This window comes from Bipolaris oryzae, assembly GCF_000523455.1.
Source record: "Bipolaris oryzae ATCC 44560 unplaced genomic scaffold scaffold_18, whole genome shotgun sequence".
NCBI classification, from domain to species: domain Eukaryota; kingdom Fungi; phylum Ascomycota; class Dothideomycetes; order Pleosporales; family Pleosporaceae; genus Bipolaris; species Bipolaris oryzae.
Window position 1 is genome coordinate 57,835 of NW_006911294.1, and position 18,610 is coordinate 76,444.

The 18,610-nt window shown below is 48.5% G+C and overlaps 9 protein-coding genes across 9 annotated transcripts; 3 read left to right on the forward strand and 6 right to left on the reverse strand.

Annotated features, from left to right (window-relative positions):
• Window positions 1-550: 550 nt before the first annotated feature.
• On the reverse strand, window positions 551-2,584 carry COCMIDRAFT_23301 (uncharacterized protein; the record flags this gene model as incomplete). The annotated part of the gene is made up of 4 exons (XM_007686312.1): window positions 551-1,394; window positions 1,444-1,819; window positions 1,878-2,495; window positions 2,530-2,584. The coding sequence occupies 4 exons, from the start codon at window positions 2,582-2,584 to the stop codon at window positions 551-553; spliced, it is 1,893 nt and encodes a 630-aa protein (XP_007684502.1).
• A 1,299-nt stretch (window positions 2,585-3,883) lies between these two features.
• COCMIDRAFT_85884 (uncharacterized protein) lies at window positions 3,884-4,699 on the reverse strand (the record flags this gene model as incomplete). The annotated part of the gene is made up of 1 exon (XM_007686348.1): window positions 3,884-4,699. One exon carries the CDS (start codon window positions 4,697-4,699, stop codon window positions 3,884-3,886), a length of 816 nt encoding a protein of 271 aa, XP_007684538.1.
• Window positions 4,700-5,663: 964 nt separating this feature from the next.
• On the forward strand, window positions 5,664-6,050 carry COCMIDRAFT_85912 (uncharacterized protein; the record flags this gene model as incomplete). The annotated part of the gene is made up of 1 exon (XM_007686349.1): window positions 5,664-6,050. One exon carries the CDS (start codon window positions 5,664-5,666, stop codon window positions 6,048-6,050), a length of 387 nt encoding a protein of 128 aa, XP_007684539.1.
• Window positions 6,051-6,149: 99 nt separating this feature from the next.
• COCMIDRAFT_85907 (uncharacterized protein) lies at window positions 6,150-7,525 on the reverse strand (the record flags this gene model as incomplete). Its single annotated transcript, XM_007686350.1, has 2 exons — window positions 6,150-6,756; window positions 6,810-7,525. The coding sequence occupies 2 exons, from the start codon at window positions 7,523-7,525 to the stop codon at window positions 6,150-6,152; spliced, it is 1,323 nt and encodes a 440-aa protein (XP_007684540.1).
• Window positions 7,526-8,025: 500 nt separating this feature from the next.
• COCMIDRAFT_85990 (uncharacterized protein) lies at window positions 8,026-8,607 on the reverse strand (the record flags this gene model as incomplete). The annotated part of the gene is made up of 1 exon (XM_007686351.1): window positions 8,026-8,607. The coding sequence occupies one exon, from the start codon at window positions 8,605-8,607 to the stop codon at window positions 8,026-8,028; it is 582 nt and encodes a 193-aa protein (XP_007684541.1).
• Window positions 8,608-9,299: 692 nt separating this feature from the next.
• On the reverse strand, window positions 9,300-10,640 carry COCMIDRAFT_85908 (uncharacterized protein; the record flags this gene model as incomplete). The annotated part of the gene is made up of 1 exon (XM_007686352.1): window positions 9,300-10,640. The coding sequence occupies one exon, from the start codon at window positions 10,638-10,640 to the stop codon at window positions 9,300-9,302; it is 1,341 nt and encodes a 446-aa protein (XP_007684542.1).
• Window positions 10,641-13,212: 2,572 nt separating this feature from the next.
• COCMIDRAFT_23305 (uncharacterized protein) lies at window positions 13,213-14,538 on the forward strand (the record flags this gene model as incomplete). Its single annotated transcript, XM_007686313.1, has 5 exons — window positions 13,213-13,523; window positions 13,599-13,748; window positions 13,805-14,078; window positions 14,182-14,241; window positions 14,407-14,538. 5 exons carry the CDS (start codon window positions 13,213-13,215, stop codon window positions 14,536-14,538), a joined length of 927 nt encoding a protein of 308 aa, XP_007684503.1.
• A 1,387-nt stretch (window positions 14,539-15,925) lies between these two features.
• COCMIDRAFT_33609 (glycoside hydrolase family 10 protein) lies at window positions 15,926-17,042 on the forward strand (the record flags this gene model as incomplete). The annotated part of the gene is made up of 2 exons (XM_007686325.1): window positions 15,926-15,984; window positions 16,040-17,042. 2 exons carry the CDS (start codon window positions 15,926-15,928, stop codon window positions 17,040-17,042), a joined length of 1,062 nt encoding a protein of 353 aa, XP_007684515.1.
• Window positions 17,043-17,421: 379 nt separating this feature from the next.
• On the reverse strand, window positions 17,422-18,532 carry COCMIDRAFT_85881 (uncharacterized protein; the record flags this gene model as incomplete). The annotated part of the gene is made up of 2 exons (XM_007686353.1): window positions 17,422-18,044; window positions 18,094-18,532. 2 exons carry the CDS (start codon window positions 18,530-18,532, stop codon window positions 17,422-17,424), a joined length of 1,062 nt encoding a protein of 353 aa, XP_007684543.1.
• Window positions 18,533-18,610: the final 78 nt, after the last annotated feature.

Here is an 18,610-nt window from a genome sequence, read left to right on the forward strand (position 1 = left end):
ATAGAGGGTGTGGTGAGTCGGACGGAGCGGATGGTGTTAAATCCGAATCCCGCACAACTGCACATGGAGATGAAGCAGCGTGACGGTGCCATACATGATCCGAACATGTCCGCATAGTCCGCTGACCTGAAACAGGAAAAGACACGGGGAAGGAAGTAAACGCTCGTGATGAACGTCTCGATTCTACAATACGGGCAACACGGGCTGGCGACATGCTACCCCGTGGAAAATTCGCTCGGTACTATTGGAAGTCACTCTTTTACGAACGTATAAGATAACGTCATACTATTGCTCAACAATTGTAATTTGATGTGGCTTGTCGTACAGCCTTATTTTCTCTATCAGATTATCAATATTCGAGCATATAATTATGGGGACCCCATGCCTTGGCCAAAAAGAAAATAGAAAGTAAGCGCTATAATTGCCCCAGTACTGACGGTCATCCTTGCACTTATGCACGACTTATTCTGCCTCATGTTGAAAGGACATGAACGCCATTGGAAAGTCAAGTTTACCGGCCTCTCCTCAGCCCTGTGACTGGCGGTGAGATCTAAGTGACGTTTTCCACACCACGACCATCGTGTCTGCTGATGAGCTGCTGTATCTTGAGAAGCTTCTTCTGTGACACCACAATGGGTTTCGCATGATCAAAGACCAGCTTGACCATGGTGCGTGTCGAGTAAATCACAAGATATCGTCGGACCCATTTGGCATCTACATCATCTCCAACGGACGAACGAGTTGCTGCAGCGCCAACAGTACTTACCCAGTACAAAACACCAGACATCTTGTCCCATACATCTGCAACAGCAGTACGACGTAGTGCTTTGAACAATGCTTCGCTCAAGTGGGTATTGAGATAGCTCGCGCCGGATCCCGGACAGTTGAACGCTTCCGACTCTGACACTAGGGGGTTTCGGCATGGGTCAGCAGTAGTAGAGAAAGGTAGAAGTAACATAACGGAAGCGGTATAGATAAGCGCGGTAATACGGCAGGCCTCGAAAATCCAGTCATTGGAAGTGGGGAGGTCTGGAACATGTGCTGAGGGGAGCCTAGTCAAGCGCTTGCGTATCGCAATGATTCTGCTACTGTATTCGGCGTCTCGCTGTTCCCAGTAGGCGGCATCTATCTTGCAAGTGTTGTGAACAGTCTCAGGTGCGGCTTCTTGAGAAATGAAGAGATCTGTCAAGTCCCGCATGTCTCGAAGTAAATCACGCGTCGAAGTCGAGCAATGCGAGTCACTAGCGATTGTCGTAAACTGTGTTCTAGGGCAGAATATAGGCGACTCGGGTATTTCAACACCATCAATAGTCGGTGGGTTTACGACTGGTAGATCAGTGGCGAGATCAGGTAGAGGTTCGGCTTCGCAGATCAAGTCACCGTGATAGCAGACCCTAGCATGCAAGATTAGCACAATGTCACTCTGTGAGAAGGTTTGCTCACGCAGTGCATGTCTCTGCCAAGATTTCGTTGCCCAAACATTGTAGCCCACCACGATGCTGAAGTAACTCTGCAATACCCCGCTCGTGTACACGAAGCGCCTTCTCATTGGAGCCCGATATCTCACCCATGAGCAAGTGAAGTACGACCATGATTGTTGAATCTGACGAACGAGTGCTTTTCTTTCGCAGCCGCTTATTAACCATACCGATAATCTCGTCCTTTAGCAAGCGGGTTTGCTTGCTTTCGTCTGGAATCTCCGAGTGCATGTCTAGCCAAACGGAAGCTAAGATTGCAGAACTGAGCATGACTTCGCGATCAGAAAGCATGACGGGGAGCCATTTGACGTGAAACGAATCACTTGCAAATGTCCGGATGCCTGATTAGGTTAGTAAGTATGGATTTTGGGTGAATGAATCGTGAAAATGTATCCTTACAATGACGCTTGAGGAAGAGCGAGTTGACCTCCGGATTTCTGAAGCTTGGTAGCGCACGGAAAGGATCAACGCCATCTCCAATCTGGCACATTGTAGTTACTTGGGCCGTGAAAAGACGTAGTATGCGCTCTTCTTGACTCTCAACATAGTCACAGTCGTTTGAATTGGCCTTGGGGCTAGTCAACGTCAGCAGGGCGCGTGTGGCGGACAGCTGTCGGTTAGATCGTGGCATGTGTTCAAGTGTGATGCTGTCGTGAGCATGCCGACGTGTAATTGGGCTCGTTTCATTTCCGTGCTGCTGTTGCAGGCTATCTTCCAGTTCCACCGATGCATTTCCATGATTGCGGCCATTCTGTAGGACGTGTTCTCCTAAGGCAGCAGGCTCTTTTGTGGCTGGTACCTCGGAGCATTCCTCAGGTAGCCTAGCCTCTTTCCGTGGTTTGTTCCGGTGATATGACATTGCGTGCGAACGCACGCTGCGTCTCGTCTCGTCATTCCTGAAATACGACGGATCGGTCGCGGTGAGGAATCGCAGTTGGAGTCGGAGCGGTCCATCGCGTTGGCCTCGTCGACGCGTTGCCTGCTTCTTTACATGGTTTTCTCGAAATAGTCGTTGATCTAGTCAAATAGGTTAGCATTCAGGGCCTCGTACGAGGCTTGTGACTCATACTTGTAGCGGCGTTAAACTGTTTTGATGTCGGAGCCATGATGGACGATCAGCGGCTCAACGGCCAAGATCTGTGGGGTATATCTTTTCCAATGTTCGTGATTGTGGTGTAGGGGATGTGCCTTGCACCCCTATGGCGGGTGTTTACAAGAGACATCTTTTGGAGGCTGATGCGGCGCAGTACCATCCAAGGCTGACAGGCTGTTTTGGTACGACATCAGCATTTGGGGGCCAAATCGAGATCCAAGCCAACGGCTGCACGTGTATGCAGGAAGTGTCTTTGTGCTTCTCTGTAGTCCAATAACCCTCAAATCTCCAGTCAGAGGGCCAGTCAAATGAATTATCAGCCCTTCAGTCTGCCTCACAGAAGCGCGAAAGCAGCCTCGTGGCTTTCCAATAGCCTTGCCAGTATCCAACAGTAATTGGAAGGCAACGGTCCCTCTCCATTTACCGCTTCTTCCACATGGAGATAATTCTGTGCGGACGCTCCACCTAGCAAATGAATTACACCCAGCAGGTGTTGTGCTAGATATGTACGTATAGTTGTGTTTGGCAGCTGTAGGGTAAGAGTAGGGTCACGTGCGGTGTGTCGCTCGCGGGCGACGCCAACAACACAACTGTCAGCAGTGCTCAACGCCTTCGGGTGGTAATTGCCTGGTCGGGTTAGCGAATAAGAGCCTCAAGACCGGTGAGATCGTTGTTGCTGGTGAGCGACACCAGTCAGTGCTATTTAACAGTCCTATTCTATGGTGTTGAGCGGAGACTGTTCAGATGGGGTAGCAATTGAAGACCCCAATACTAAATATTCATCAGAAGCTTGGTGCCACCCCACCAGATAGGTGTTGGATGCGAGTGGTGCCAATTAGAGAAACGTTGACGTACTAGGTACTTGGGTAGGAGCTAGGCAATGCTCGACACTAATTCCATCGCTGTCTCTGACAGGCCATTATTCTGGGGAGAAGTCTGTACTGCTGAAAGATGTGCACTGCCACATATAGTAGGGTTTCCTATGGGTACTACATAAAAGATCACATTGGAAAATATAGCATAGCAATACATACATTGAAGTCGATTAGTCGAGTGGCTCTTCACCGACTGATTGAGCAACCAAACCTCTTAACGTTGGCTTCCATCTCCATAGAAGCGTTTATCCTCACTTCATTGCACCCCAGTTTTGGTAAAGGAAATTCGATTCAAAGTCATATAAAATGCCTATAGCAACCCCAGCAGCGAATACATGCCAAGGACGTGACATAGAGCCTCCTTGTCCGCACCGCCGTCAATGGATCATCTCGCACACATCATCGCCTCCTCCAGTCTCTCCAAAAGGCTCTTCCCACTATTCCTTCAGCCTTCCCAACGACTTCTTAATCTGTTTGCTATATAGATCCTCCTCAACCCAACATCCACACTCTCTCATAATCTCTCGTACCCTCTTGTATCTCGCCTGTATCTCCACTGGCTCGACACATCCGATATCGACATTCTCTCCTCCTCCTACGAATGCGAGAACCCGAACCACCTTCTTTGGTTCAACTTCAACTCTGATATTCATTTTATACTCGGTACCGACGTTCAGGTAACTGCTTATCAAAAGTCGAACCAAAGAGAAGGGAAAAGGAAGGCGGTGTGTCAGGTACTTAGATACGCAATATATGGAATGCGTAAAAGCCGAAAAGATATTGAGTAGAGAATTGGAAGTCGACTTGATCGCATTTGGTGAACGGGGGATCGATGAGATAGGTGCCAGGCTTGTCTCTGAAGGGTATTCGAAGCGTGCGACTATTCTCTGAATGGAGCAATCATACTTTGCTATGCTTCGCGTATGCTTCTTTCGTGCTCCCCTGCCCTTGACTCGATGCCGTTGATTGCTCAATCTTGCTCCCCCTTCTGGATCCGTATCTGAATCGTATCCCATGAGAACTTCCGTCTCGTTGATGAGAGGATTGCTCTCTTCTCGTGTGGACTGGTCTTTACATACGATATCTGCGAGGGCGTTCGGGATATCTGTTGCGGGTACTTCATGTTTTTGTTCATCCATGGCCACTGAGATACCAGAAAAGTTTGGATTTTGGAAAAGCGCCTCGATCTTCGACAGCACTTCCGGTGCAATGCCTGGAGGCGTAGGAGGTAGTGCGTTTCCGAAAGTGTTCATATCGGATAGTTGAGTTGAGTTCAATTGTGTAGTTGTTTAGTACTTTCGAAGGAGCTGATCTAGGAGCAGGAAGGCAGAAGCGTGAAAATCGAGCTGCAAACTAACCAGATCACATGCCGTATATATGACCTTTCACTCATTTCAAGGACGAGCGGTGGTAGATGAAAAGGGTTGCTAGGGACGTGAGTGGAGACCAGTGAATGTGAATGACGGTGGAGATCTTAACAGTACTGTGTTCGGGGCTGTATGTTCGAGTTTTCATATTTCCAAAGCCATTTTTTCGCTTATAGAAAGAAGATAGTACTACGCTGATGTTATACTGGCATGGTCAACATGAATATCTGATCTCGGTGTGCATATTCCAGCGGCCAACTTACCTTTCCCATTCATAGCGATCTGATTGAGGTTTATATCTGTGTGCTTACATATAATGATATCTGCGAGACCTAACGCAAAATGGATCCAGAGTCTAGCTTGAAAATAATGCAATCATTCTAGAGTTTAATAAGAAGTACAAAACATAAGACGAAACTCAACAACCGCACCGACTTGAAACATTCATTCTTCATATCTCTCAAGATGTAAGCTTTAGTTAAAACATACACAAATGAAATTGTTCATTCACTGCTGCAGCGGATATGCTACCGAGAAGACAGTAGAGCAAACCAGACCAAACGTCTCATTACGCCACCACAATTTTAATCATCCATTCATGACTCTCACACATTTGTTTGCTTCCCAAAACCAGCCCTGTTCATGACCCAACCATCTAATCCGAGACAGTTAACAACCCATATTCCTCGGAGCATACTACCCCCAACCGAGCCCAAAAAATCAACTAGTCCACAAGAAGAAAAGCGCAAAATCAATAACATAAACAACACCTGTGTATCTCAAACTTTAAGCTCACATCCCTTCCATACCCATTTTCTTCCAGCAACTTATTGATTCCCACACTCTAACAATGGAAATCCACCAGATACGCAACCGCAGGCCGTTCCTAGATCAAGAAGGACCACCCGTACCACCAAAACCATATGCTTCGAATGCACCTTCAACAACGCATGACCGTCTCACGCATGACCGTCTCGCAACTGTAACCTCCTCTCGGGATGCAACATCCAAGCCACTCCCACCAGTCCCCGGGTCAAGACTAAGTCGTGGGGCTAGAAGCAAAGTAGAATCAAAGCCGTTACCAAAACCTCCTAAAAGCTCGATTTTACAGTCGACGTTTCTATGGATCTTAGGATTTGCAGTCTGGTTCCTCCTAATCGTGATCTTGCTACCTGTGGTCACGGAGAAAGATGCGATGCCAGGGTTCAACCGATGGCTTCGGAACCGGTTCACATGAACAATGAAGAGACTGAGGGCATACGCTTTATTGAACAAGCATCAATCAACTTGGCTTGCATCCGATTAGACGGGAATTTCAATTGCATGATCAGCCAAACTACAATTTCGAATCGGGCTTCGTCGCATCCACCAGACTCTTCCTGCCACCAAACCCGAATAGATATGCCGCCACCTTGCGCATCTGGATCTCCTCGCTCCCTTCAGTAATCCTGTACCGTCGATGATGTCGCCAGATGTGTTCAAAGGGAAAGTGCCTCGAATACCCATTCCCGCCATGGACCTGGATCGCGCGGTCGGCTGCTTCGGTACACAGCCTGTTCGCATAGTAATTACACATCGACACTTTATCCCCAATCTTCTTTTCGATCTCGTGGTGTGGCATTGAGTCCATTTCCAACGCAGTTTTCCGTATAAGTTGACGCAGCATTTCACATTGGGTCGCGAGTTCAACGAGTGGAAACTGGATGCCCTGGTTGTGCGAGAGGGGCGTTCCAAAAGGCGCGCGTTCGTTGGCATATTCGACAGATTGCTGGACGCAGTATACAGCTGCACCTAGGGATGAAGCAGCTTGTCGGATGCGGTTTTCATGCACAAAGGCTTGAGCGACTCCTAATCCATTGTGTATAGGTCCCAAGGCGGCGGTTTCAGGGACCCATACATCCTTGATCGAGACGGTGGCATGATCGGTAGGCATATTCAACGTCCTGTAGTTGGTGGTTAGTCTGCTTTCTTAGCAAGGCGTAAATCATATACACACCACTCGTACGACTCTGCTTTGAGTCCAGGCGTATCAACAGGGACAATAAAGCAAGAAATACCCTTAACCTCCCCATTCTTCCCCGACGTCCTTGCAAATATCGAACAGTGGGTGGCATTATGCATACCGGTCTGCCACCTCTTGTACCCATTTAGCAACCATCCCTTGACCCCATCCCTCGTCTCCGGCCTCCCCTTCGTAGCCATATGTGTAGCATCCGACCCATGACCCGGTTCCGTCAACCCAAACGTCATCCGAAACTTGCCCTCAAGTCGCAACGGTATAAACTCATTCTTCTGCTGCTCGCTCCCGAAATTAATAAGCATAACTACATCCGGAAAATTCCCAACCACAGAATGCTCATTTTGGAGGTCATTGAAGAGTCCCAGCCCTTTTGCTGCAAGATGCTCTCGAATGACAGCCATCCAAAGATTGCTTCCTCGCCCGTCCGCGTTACTTCGCCCGCCATACTGCTTTGGCAGCGAAAGTCGGTAAAATCCAGCTTCATCCGCGAGTCTTCTGGATTCAGCTAACAGGTCTTCCCATTCTTTGCGCGGTAGACCACCGTTATCCCAATCGGTTCGAGCGTGTTCACGGCGGTGATCGAAGAAGCGGCTGTTATCGTCCTTATGTTGTAGTGGGATTATCTTTTCTTCGATAAATGTGTCGAGGTTGGCGAGGTACTGCTTTAGGTCGTCAGGGATGGAGAAGTTCATCGTGTGCGATTGCGATATGGTGGTTCTGGGCGGGAAGAGGAACGAATTCGAGCGGTGTTGGGATGGGGTTTCTTCAGCGATTGGGGTAGTCCCTGGCAAAGGGGAGTGACCTGGCGGTCTGTATCATACGGAAGGGCTTGAGAGTGCGCATCTTGATAATTGGTCTGGCCTTAGTTGTGGATGTGCTTTGCCAGGAAGACGCGTTGCGGGGAAGCACGCGCACGGACCGTGTGGGGATGTGGAGTTGAACCTCGGCCATTTCACAATGGACTACTATGATCTTTGCTAGACTCCGCAAAGCATCACTTAGGGTGTTGTGCTGTTCATTTTTCAAGTACTGACACACTCGTCAGCATATATGATTCATGGAGACTTTTGGTAACTAGAAATCCTCATTTATCTTCAATAGCTGTAGACTACACCAGACAGTGATGAAGCCTTTATTTGTACCATTACCCAGTTCCAGCATCCTGCTTGTACTTCAATAAACCGATGTATTGTTATTTGTTGGATGATGTTCTTTCAATAGATTCCCTGGTGTAAACCCCATCTTTCTTCAAACCTACAAGACATCCTTTGTTCTGCGTCTCTTCTGCATCGACATATGGCGCGAGACCCAAGGACTTCTCATTCTCACCATCCGGCATGTTTTCCTGTGAAGTACCCAAGTGACTTAGTACTGTATGGCTAGCTTTGTTCTCCCCATGTGGTCCGTCGCCTGCAATTTCAGCACAGGAGTTTTGCGGCTCAGTGTTTCGACGTCCACCTGCCTGCTGCGAATGTGCCTTCGACGGGGAGAGAAGCTTCCCATAAGGAATCTCGTAAATTATACCGTTGAAATCGTCCCAATATGGTATGCTTTGCCTGTAGGAGAGATGACTGCTATACAGCTGGCTATTCGTGGTCGGAGCAATACATGTAGCGTCAGTAGACTCTGTATGTGTATGCTGGAGCTGGTTTTGAGATTTGGAAACATCTAGTACGGGCTCAGTATCACTCGATAGTTGACACTGTGCTGAGCATTGTTGGTGGGAGTGCCTTTGTCCGCGCGGACACATGTCGTTTGGATTTCTTTGTGACATGCGAGAAAGCTTACTGGCTATAGAAAAGACTCATAAGAGGACTGGAGCCTCTGTTTGGGTAGTTGCAGTGCAATATCAAAAGAGAGTGACTTTCTCAGCGGGACTTTTGGTACTGATATAAGTCAGTGATATTTCGCCGTGAAGGGTACGAAAGTCCCCTGGTGACTCTTAGACTGAATCGCGCTTAAGATATTCAATATAGGTCGAGCTTATTATTGATGTATTGATGCTGTATGCTTCTTTTTCACAATGAGGTGGGTCTTCGCGAATTTATTGATAATATGTACGTCACCGACACATCGCATACTCAAAAAGTCGTATTTGAATGTAAGCTATTCATGCTTGAAACCATGCCTATACACCTCATTTGGAAATCATTCCTTCAATATCTATTTCGCATCTGCCAACACGTAGCCATCTCTACAAAATAAGAAATTCGGTTCATATACAGCTTGTACTTCATGTTCCCAAACTATCGCAAATTGATACAAAGAGACATTTGGATACAAGAAACCCCCCAGCGCCGTGCTATGCTCAACTCGCCAGTCCGGTGGATATCTGCCGTGAATAAAAACTCCCATGATGATGCATTGAGATAAACAAAACGCCTTCATATAACCACACCCAAAGGAAACACGTACAATCTTGATGAAGAGGAAAAAGACATGGCTAAAACCGTACTAGCCGCTGTTTTACCATTGGGTTGGGTTACTGCCGTCATGTGGCATGATATCACTCTCCACATTGGCTACCGAGAGCTTTGAGTCATCCGAGACGATACTCAAGTTCCTGAGATTGTGTGTCGCATTTTCAATATCCATTGTGTGGCTCTTTTCGACATCCTCCTGTGACCAGTGGTTGTGAACAGTATCACGCCCATCCTGAGTACTATTCATCATCTTGTTTCGCTCACTACCTCCCAGCCTCTTCGTCCAATCGGTGCTAAAGTGTGGATGGTACCGCTCATTCAGCTCGGGATCACGCACACGAGCTTCCAGTTGTGGATACTTTTTCAGCGTAGCGTACATGTCAGCGTCAATACCAGGAATGGCCTTTGAATCGTTGCTTTCACGCATCTGCAGTCTTTTACCGACAACCCGGATAGCGGCGTAGACGTATCGATTTTCTTCGCCAAGGCAGTTCCACAAGGCCTCTAACTCAACTGCGAAGATTGGGCGGACAAAATGCGTCTGTGCGATGAAATTGTCAACCCGAAAAGCATCCTTATGAAGGCCAAGAAGCTCCATAGTTTGAGCCAATGAGCACGCGACAAAGGTCTTCTTGGGAATGCGAATCTGTTCCATCGTGGCCATGGTGTGATATTGGCAGGCCCTTGCCATCCAGGCAATCAACACCCTCATTGCGGCCTTGCTACTTTTGCCACGAGGCAGGCTCATTTCTTGAGAGGTTGGTGGCTCGCTCGAGCTCTTGCCATCTTGGCGCTGTACGGTTCGTATATACTTGTTGACAACCCTCCGGCCAAGAAACAAAACCAGCAGCTTCTTGGGGACTTGGTAGGCAAGCACGACTCCAGTATCCTGCTCAACGATATCGACTGCCGGTCCGTGTAGTGCGTTCAACTTTCTCTCCGGTTGCAGATATGGCAATAGGCTGTGTAATGTGTGCATATGACGAATGTCTTCCGGATTTGGATAAGGATGAGCTATACCTGAGTGGGAAGCCCATCCAGCATAACCCAGAGTACTCATAGACTCAGCCTGTGAACTATTTGGATAGCTAGATGACTCATATTCGTCGCTGGACCAGTGGCTTGGCTCTATGGGCTCTGATATAGCGCTGTTATCGAGTGGCTGGCCCCATGGCTGATATGGGGTGCTCCCATACTGATGTATTTCTTCTGGATTTGGTGCGGGGTAAGTCGTTGCACGGTGTGCGAGATAGGCTCCAACAATGTCTCCATGTTGCTGGTCTGAGGTGGCTCCTTGGAGGCCACGTGTGAATGCTGGGGCATTTGGATTCAGATGGGTAGCAGTGACTGTGCCGTCTTTTCCATAACAGTAATACGTAGCCATATCTCTATTCAGGTCCGGATGATGTTGTCGTATGTGCTGATGGTGCTTGACGTGACTAAAGGTGCGTGTTGGGTCGAAAGAGCTTTTCCGGCTTGAATTTTCTCCGGGAGTAGAGGTCGCAGCTGATCCCGTGGGCTTGTCTTGATTACAATCGTAGTAAAGGCGAGGAGCCGGTATAAATCCAGGGCGTTGCGCTATCTGAATGGGTACAGAAGAGCTCATTGTGGCTTGACGATGTGAGCGCTGACATAGGTCGTTGTCGGTTGCGACTTGTCATTCATTCCAGGATTGCGCATTGTAGATTGACATTGTGGTTGAAGATGTTGGCAGTCCAGATGAAACGGTACGGACTGATCGTCTGGCGGGTGGCCGTGCGCACGACCTTGGCGCGCCCAATCCGGTTACATCTCTGGGATGCAGGTGAACGCCGTGCCAAGACAATGTCACGTGCATAAACATCGTCTCTCACCACTTGGAGAGATTAGGTGACGTTCATGACCAAAATCCTACTAACATAAACCACCCAACTTATCGTTGGATGTTTTCGAATATTTTGATATGTGATTCGATATGTATTGTCATTGATGTAACAAGTGTGATTACAAAGGCTATAGCGTTTGGGCAGAATATAATGTCATAAAGGGTAACGTCGCCCCATAGGTCACGCAAACACCCCCGTGCCACAAAGAATCTGCTATCTTGGTATCTTTGAACTCATTCCATCGTTAGTATTGCACCGCAAATACGGAATACTTGTTCTAAATGTTAGTCTCTACAACCTCAGAAGGGGAGTTAGTGACAATACTCACAACACTACGATCGTGGACATAGTCTGATGAAGCTATAAGTTGAAAAAAGCTATTCTAATTAATGGTCTACCAACTTAGACTTCCCTATTGCAGGATGATGCTATTTCGTATCATACTCGGTACTACGGCCGACGTGGACGACCCTCTATGCAAGAGGAGACCCAAGGCCAGTAACATCTCGCCCCAGATGAAGAGAAAACCCTTATCGCGTATCTTTTGCTGCTATATGTTTAGGACGCCCTAGATGCAGATCATAAATGCGGGCCGTCGTGTGGGTCCAAATAGGCAAGGAGAGGTGCGCATCTGAGCGCAACTTGAACGATGTATCAGCTGTTAGTAGCATGCACCGAGCATTTTGCATAGAAAACCGCACTCTGAATCCTCCGTATTTCTCATTTCGCTCCGCATCCGGCATGCCGACGTTGCCCGCACTGGCAACGCCCTTATGTGAGAGCCGTTGGACCTTCTAGAGAGTGGTAATGGAGTATACCTGTTGCGCAGTTGCCACCGAGAACTTCCAGGCGGTATCACACTTACCATGAGTTTCCCACCCTGCCATGCTATTCCGTGATAAGTTAGACCTTTGAAGTGATGGCGCCTGGGGCGGACCCTACCCCGGGAATTAAGTTCGGTTACCCTGTCCTACTGGAGCCCAAATCTAGCACCCGCTCTCTTCTAAGAGATTCTAGAGCTACAAGAGGGCTATAAGTGCGACTGTTGTTTGTGGGCACCCGGAGCAGAGACGATGGAAGCTTGAGCTAGCTAATTATGATTGATTTGATGCGTTTCGATAGACGCTGCTCTAGGTACCCACAAACCATAGTCGCACTTACAACTCTCCTGTAATCAAAATTTGCCTTCTTAAGTGAGGCTGTAGGGTTGAGTACTAGAAATTCGCTGGTCTGGAGGGGTTGGCACGTCTGCCATTCCGCGTCTGATGTTTTGATTCGTTTGGCTTATGTTATTGGCTAACTGCGTGATATTGATAGTGGCTGTAAAAGCGTAGATCCATTAGAATATATCAGATTATCCTAAAAGTGAGATGCTGTGTAAGATAGTAGTCTTGGTCATCTTTTGTGGGATGATGCGGGGCGGGTAGCCCCACCAAGGCGTATAGTAACTCGAGTTGGGCGCACCTCCTCAGGCGGGCAGTGGCGTTGCCTCATCACAGGAGCCTGGAACAACTTCATTGCTTTGACCCTCTAATACTAAAGCAGCCTTTTGAATCTACCTATTAGCTCACAAAGCTGGAAGTTATGTTGCAGCATGACGTATTAGCTGAACGGATCATGCCATCCAATCCTCTAATAGCGGACGTGCCGACCCCTCCATACCAGCGAATGTCTGCTCAGTCCTGCAGCTCGTTTGAGAAGATCAGCGTCAGGCGTCTCTCAGCGCATCGTATTAGCGTGAGAATGCCATATCCATTTTATGGTAGACTCAGCAACCACGTCATCAATATATGCATAGGTAGCCCTTGGTTGAGAGCGCCACCAATGAGTTCATCCGCCCACCCGACTTCTTCCTAAGAGATAAGGATAATTGTTCAGCCTGCCTAGTTACATGCATATCCCTCCGGTGAACGGCTACTGAGTGTGTTACGACCTAACCCTGATTCCGTGTTCTTGGACCACCCGACCATCTCGGCTATTTATACTTCGAAGAACTGAGCCAGAGATTAGGGAATAGTTAGTACGGCGGCGGACTAGATTTGTAGCCTGCTGAAGTTCTGAACAAGAAGACTGATAACCTCCATTGACGAGATGGTAAACCACAATCAATCGACAGCTGACAAAAACGTAGGGCCATCTGCCTCATCAGATCTATTACTTACACTAAATTTCGAATTCACAGACCTCAAAAACTTGAAATGCGAGGTTGAAAAAGTCAGTTCCGCTTTTGTAAACAGGGGATTTAAACGCCAGCCAATCCCTATTCGTATGAACGACACGTCAGAGGCCCTAGCAGAGGAAGTGGGCAAATATCTGCCTTCTGAGCATAGCGATAAATTGATCGTAGTTTACTACAACGGACATGGAGGTTTGGAGGAGGGAGATGGCCTAGTACTAGCAAGGTAAGACATCTATTCCATCCGCCTGTCATGCTTGCCTTCGCCTCGAAATTTCTTGCAAATAACGTTGCATTATAGCCATAATCATCCTATGGGATCGCACAAATTGCAGCGGGACGCCAAAGTCTTCTGGAAGGTCCTGGACTTCGTGGAAAAGAATCCGAGAAGAATATCCCAACGAATAATCCCGGATGTGGCTACAACGCTCTCCGACTTCGTGGAAAAGCAGTAAGCCGAACCCCACGTTTTTAATGCTAAGAATGAACACAGCTTATATGAACTAGTAAAGCCTATCAGCCAATTGCCGAAGTGAGCTGGAGCAACACCCACAAACGCATCATGGCCGCCAAGTGCGATGTAGCTATCATCCTCGACTGCTGTTCCTCCGGCGCGGCAGCCATTGGCCGGAGCGAAACAGAGGAGACCCGGAATAGAAAATTCAGAGCGGGCGTGGCTCAATTGGCTACCAACGAAGAGGAGCGGTACGCGAAAGAAATTCTTGCGGCGTGCAGCTGGTCGTCCACCTCTAGAGGGCATATCAATGAGGCGTTAGCCGAGGTATTAGGGGCAGAACAGCACAGGGAAGGAATATCGTTGGAAACGCTTCACGACGACATTCAAAATATATTAGGAAAGATGCGGCTGAAAGACCCTCATGTAGCACAACCTATCCGACATAGGCTTCATACATCAAACGCTGACAGGAAGGTGCGCTTTGGGGGTAAGTCGGGGCCAAAGCCCTAAAGCAAGTATGAGACGGCCGAAGAGAGGGACCAGGGAGCGCTGGAGGGGAGTGAGAAGGTCTGTGTGTACGGTTTTTGGTCAAGCAACACTCTGTGAAGATGCTCTTTGGAAGAAGCATGTTCCATAAACATACTCCCAGTAGTCCAATGACCACGAGGAAATGCTCATTACCCGAGAGAGTTTGCTTCGTATCGTCCAAAGCGGTAATAGGCCAAGACTGGCGTTGGAATGGCAGGTAGTCGTACCTCTACAAACTACTCGTGTGAACGCATAGTTCCCATGGATCAAATTGACTTCAAGACAACCGGTAGCAGCATGTAACATGTTTCGCTACATAAAGAGCAAAGCGAGATATATGGGTTGAGGATTGAACAAACAATACATGCGTTGCCAACCGTTGGCACTGAGGAAAAAGTATTTGACCAAGCTGTCGAGGACAGAACCGTGAAGAGTCTGGGAAGTTCCGCTAGAATTTGATATCAATTTCTTGTATAGGGGGATGAGACGGCCAAGCGTTGATCACTAGGTCCTATGAGGAAAGTCGTGCGGTTAGCCCTAGTAGTAGAGGGCATTGTGTAGAACAACAAAGACCCGGATGATGTCGAAGTCGATGGCAAAAAGCCTCAACGCTATCGACACTGGCTAAGTATGGTCTTCTCGCCACTGAAACCTCACAGTGTATTCCTTTTTGAGTGCGGTGATTGTAGCGACGTTGGATTTATTAAGGACGCCCAGCTTCGCGCGGCGTGGTCCTTTCGGTTAAATGGGTAATTGCGGGTGGCTGTGATTGGCGGTTAGATCTAGAAGTGTTGCTATGCACGCTAAATTACTAGTGGGGATCCAGTGGCGGCTTCACGACCACAACCGCGTCCAATACACACAGCTGTTCCTGTCGTCATGGACGTTGTGTGAAGTCAACCGATAACCACTATGATGGCGAGGGGTGTGTAAAAGAGACATGGTATGATATCCAATTTGGTAAGTCTGCGGAATCGGACGTGTCAATCTGATGCATGCCAACGGCATGATAGATTATTATGCATGGTGATCATGCTTGGAACGGTTGGCGATCAAACCCCAGCGGAAAAAAAAGGTTCTCTACTTACTCGTTTGCCACCACGACTACAATCAATATCACAAGACACATGAGTGCTAACGGATGAACGGATGGGCAATGGAGGCAGGAAACATCCTATTAACCGGCCAGCTTCTACGTTCACTACAGCCCATTCTGCATGCACTCCTCTCAAGCGAGTGGGACCTGCATTTCACGTGTTCCGTCTATACCCCAGGAACATCCACCTCATTCAGGCGTTCAAACAGTCTACCCCGGAAGCGGGAGCTTGGCCCAGTGCTCCCGAGGTCCAAGCCGGCTGATTTGTGGACTAGTCTGGAGAACCTCCACAAACCGCTAGCAGTTGGCGCCACGGGGTAGATTCCAAGAACGTTCCTAGAAGATATGCAGACGCAGGAGCCAAGGACCCGGTTAATCTACCAAGCTGGCGTCAAGACGCACCACCGGGGCGGATGGATTGATTAAACAAGGAGACGCTAGAATTTTAGAATAACCGTCGAATGCTATATATGTAGGATCATCGTCTGTACTTTGGACGTACTGTGGCAGACAGCTCTAGTCAAGAAGAGTCTCAGCATCAGACATCATGCATTTCTCCAGCATCCTCGCTAGCTTGGCTGTTATCAGCTCTGCTGTAGCCAGCCCGTAAGTAACATCCTACATCTAGTCACGAACGCATTTACTTACATCGTACCTTCAGTGTTCGTCCTGGCAATAGCACCAATGACAGCCTTTACAAGTCTATGAAGAAGGCCGGAAGGGAGTTCATTGGCACTGCCCTGACCCTCAGGAACTCTACTCGGGAAGATGAGATCATGAAGGCCGACTTCAACTCCTTCACGCCCGAGAACAGCATGAAGTGGGAGTCTATCGAGCCATCTCGCAACAACTTCACCTTTGCGGATGCCGACCGCTACGCCGCATACGCGAGGAAGAACAACCTCGAGGTGCACTGCCACACCCTTGTCTGGCACTCTCAGCTTCCCGCCTGGGTCTCCGGCGGCGGTTTCGACAACAAGACCCTGATTGACATCATGGAGAACCACATCAAGACCGTGATGACCCGCTACAAGAGCGTCTGCACGCGCTGGGACGTTGTCAACGAGGCCCTCAATGAAGACGGCACCTACCGCGAATCCGTATGGTACAACACCATCGGCGAGGCCTTCCTGCCCATTGCCTTCCGCTTCGCCAACAAGTACCGCGGCAAAGCCCAACTCTACTACAACGACTACAACCTCGAGTACAACGCCGCCAAGACCCAGGGTGCCGCCCGCATCGTCAAGCTCATCAAGTCCTACGGCATCCGCATCGACGGCGTCGGCTACCAGGCCCATCTCGCCAGCGAGCCCACCGCCACCGCCCCCGGCGCTGCCCCCGACCAGGCTACTCTTGAGGCTGCCCTCCGCGCTACTGCTAACCTCGGCGTCAAGGTCGTCTACACCGAGATCGATCTCCGCATGAACACCCCTGCTACCCCCGAGAAGCTTCAGGTCCAAGCCGATGCTTTCGAGCGCGTTGCCAAGTCCTGCCTTGCTGTTAAGCAGTGTGTTGGTATGACTGTTTGGGGTATTTCGGACCAGTACTCGTGGATCCCGGGTGTTTTTGCCGGTGAGGGTGCGGCGCTGCTCTTCGATGAGACTTACAACAAGAAGCCTGCTTACGCTGGTTTCTTGAAGGGAATTAAGGCCAAGAAGCACTAGATTGTAGAAGATTTTGAGGATTTTTTTGTAGATACATATTAAATGTTTTTATGATGGCCACATGCATAACGTGGTATGGACATTGCATTTCGGTTTGTTGATCATGTGATGCTTTGTGATCTGGTTATGATATGTTTAGGCTACCATTTGTGAATACGTGAGTGCTATTGAAGCTGTGCCAGTGGATTGAAATTTCCTCAATCAACTCCATGTGACCTAGCCTACCGCGTGCATTCTGACCTTACCATCAATGTCCAGCCCTTCCCCTTTCCATTCGTCTCTCCTCAGTAACCAGATTGAAAAGCTGAAACGAGTGCCGGCAGTTTGTAGCGGGAGTGGTGATCGAGATAAGATATCTCTGTACCGCAAACGGCTGTGATTATTGGCTGTTCCGACCACGCATCTTCACGAAAAGACTCATGGTGAATAGATTGGCGACAGCATCAGCCATCTTCTCACTCGTGCCTGGGTTTCTCAGCTCGTATTCCACCGCCATTCGGATCTCAGTCTCAAACCTGTTTGTCGCAACAAAAGAGCGAATTACGGCATCTATACAGTTCAGAAGGCTGAGTTTAGTTTCTTCGTATTCATTCTCATCATTGAGAAGCATGGCTGCAATGGATTGGTGACCATCAGTCCATTCCTTGATTGCTGCGTTGAGAGTGTCAGCTGCCATCTGTTTTACCCTATGACGCATGCCATTAAGACCCTGAATCCGGCTCAATGCCTTGATCAATGTTGCGTTTGTACCAAGCGCATATACTATGCCAATTTTCGCATCATGTTCGTCCTTGTAATTGTCCCAGGTCCACAGTGTTTTACGAACCCCAAATTGTGCACCAGTGATATCGATGATCCACCGCTTTCCAGGCACGGTGATGCGGATGATTCCATGAGCATACATCGAGCAATCTTGAAATTCTTTGGCGATCCTCTGAAAGATGACTTTTCGTGTAATCTTGCCGATGACGACTTTGCACTCTTCGACTTTGACACCCATTCCTTTGAGTTTCGTGTTAGTATGGGACTTCATGAATGGTAGTCAACTTACCTTCAAAAGAAGCGCTTATCATCTCCTTTATGTATACCATTGGCTCGTTGCAACTAAAGGCAGAAAGGATTGCATTCCTCGTCTGCTCGCTCATGGGAAGATGATCAGGAAATTTGGAGAAAAAACTCAACGCTCCGGAATAGCTCGGATAAATTTCCACAAGATCATCGCGAACCATGATCGCCGCCACAGGCATGTCCCAAGTGTTTTCGCGGAAGATGTAGTAAGCTTGCTGCAAAATGTCGGCGATCCGCGCAAGTTTCTTCTCCAGGCGTCGATTACGGGAGTCCCTGCATCCTTCCTTGTGCGTTGGCCAATCCTTCTCCTGACAAGTCTTTCCGCAGTAGTAGCGTGAGTATGTATCTGACTTGCAGTCAGGGCACTTCGAGGTAGCTGAATCGCCACAAACAATGCAGATTTTCTGAGGTTCGGGAGACATTCTAGCGTCAGTAGAATATGAAATGAATCAGTGACGATATTGAGGGTCCACGATAAGATGTGGATAGTGGGAGAGACT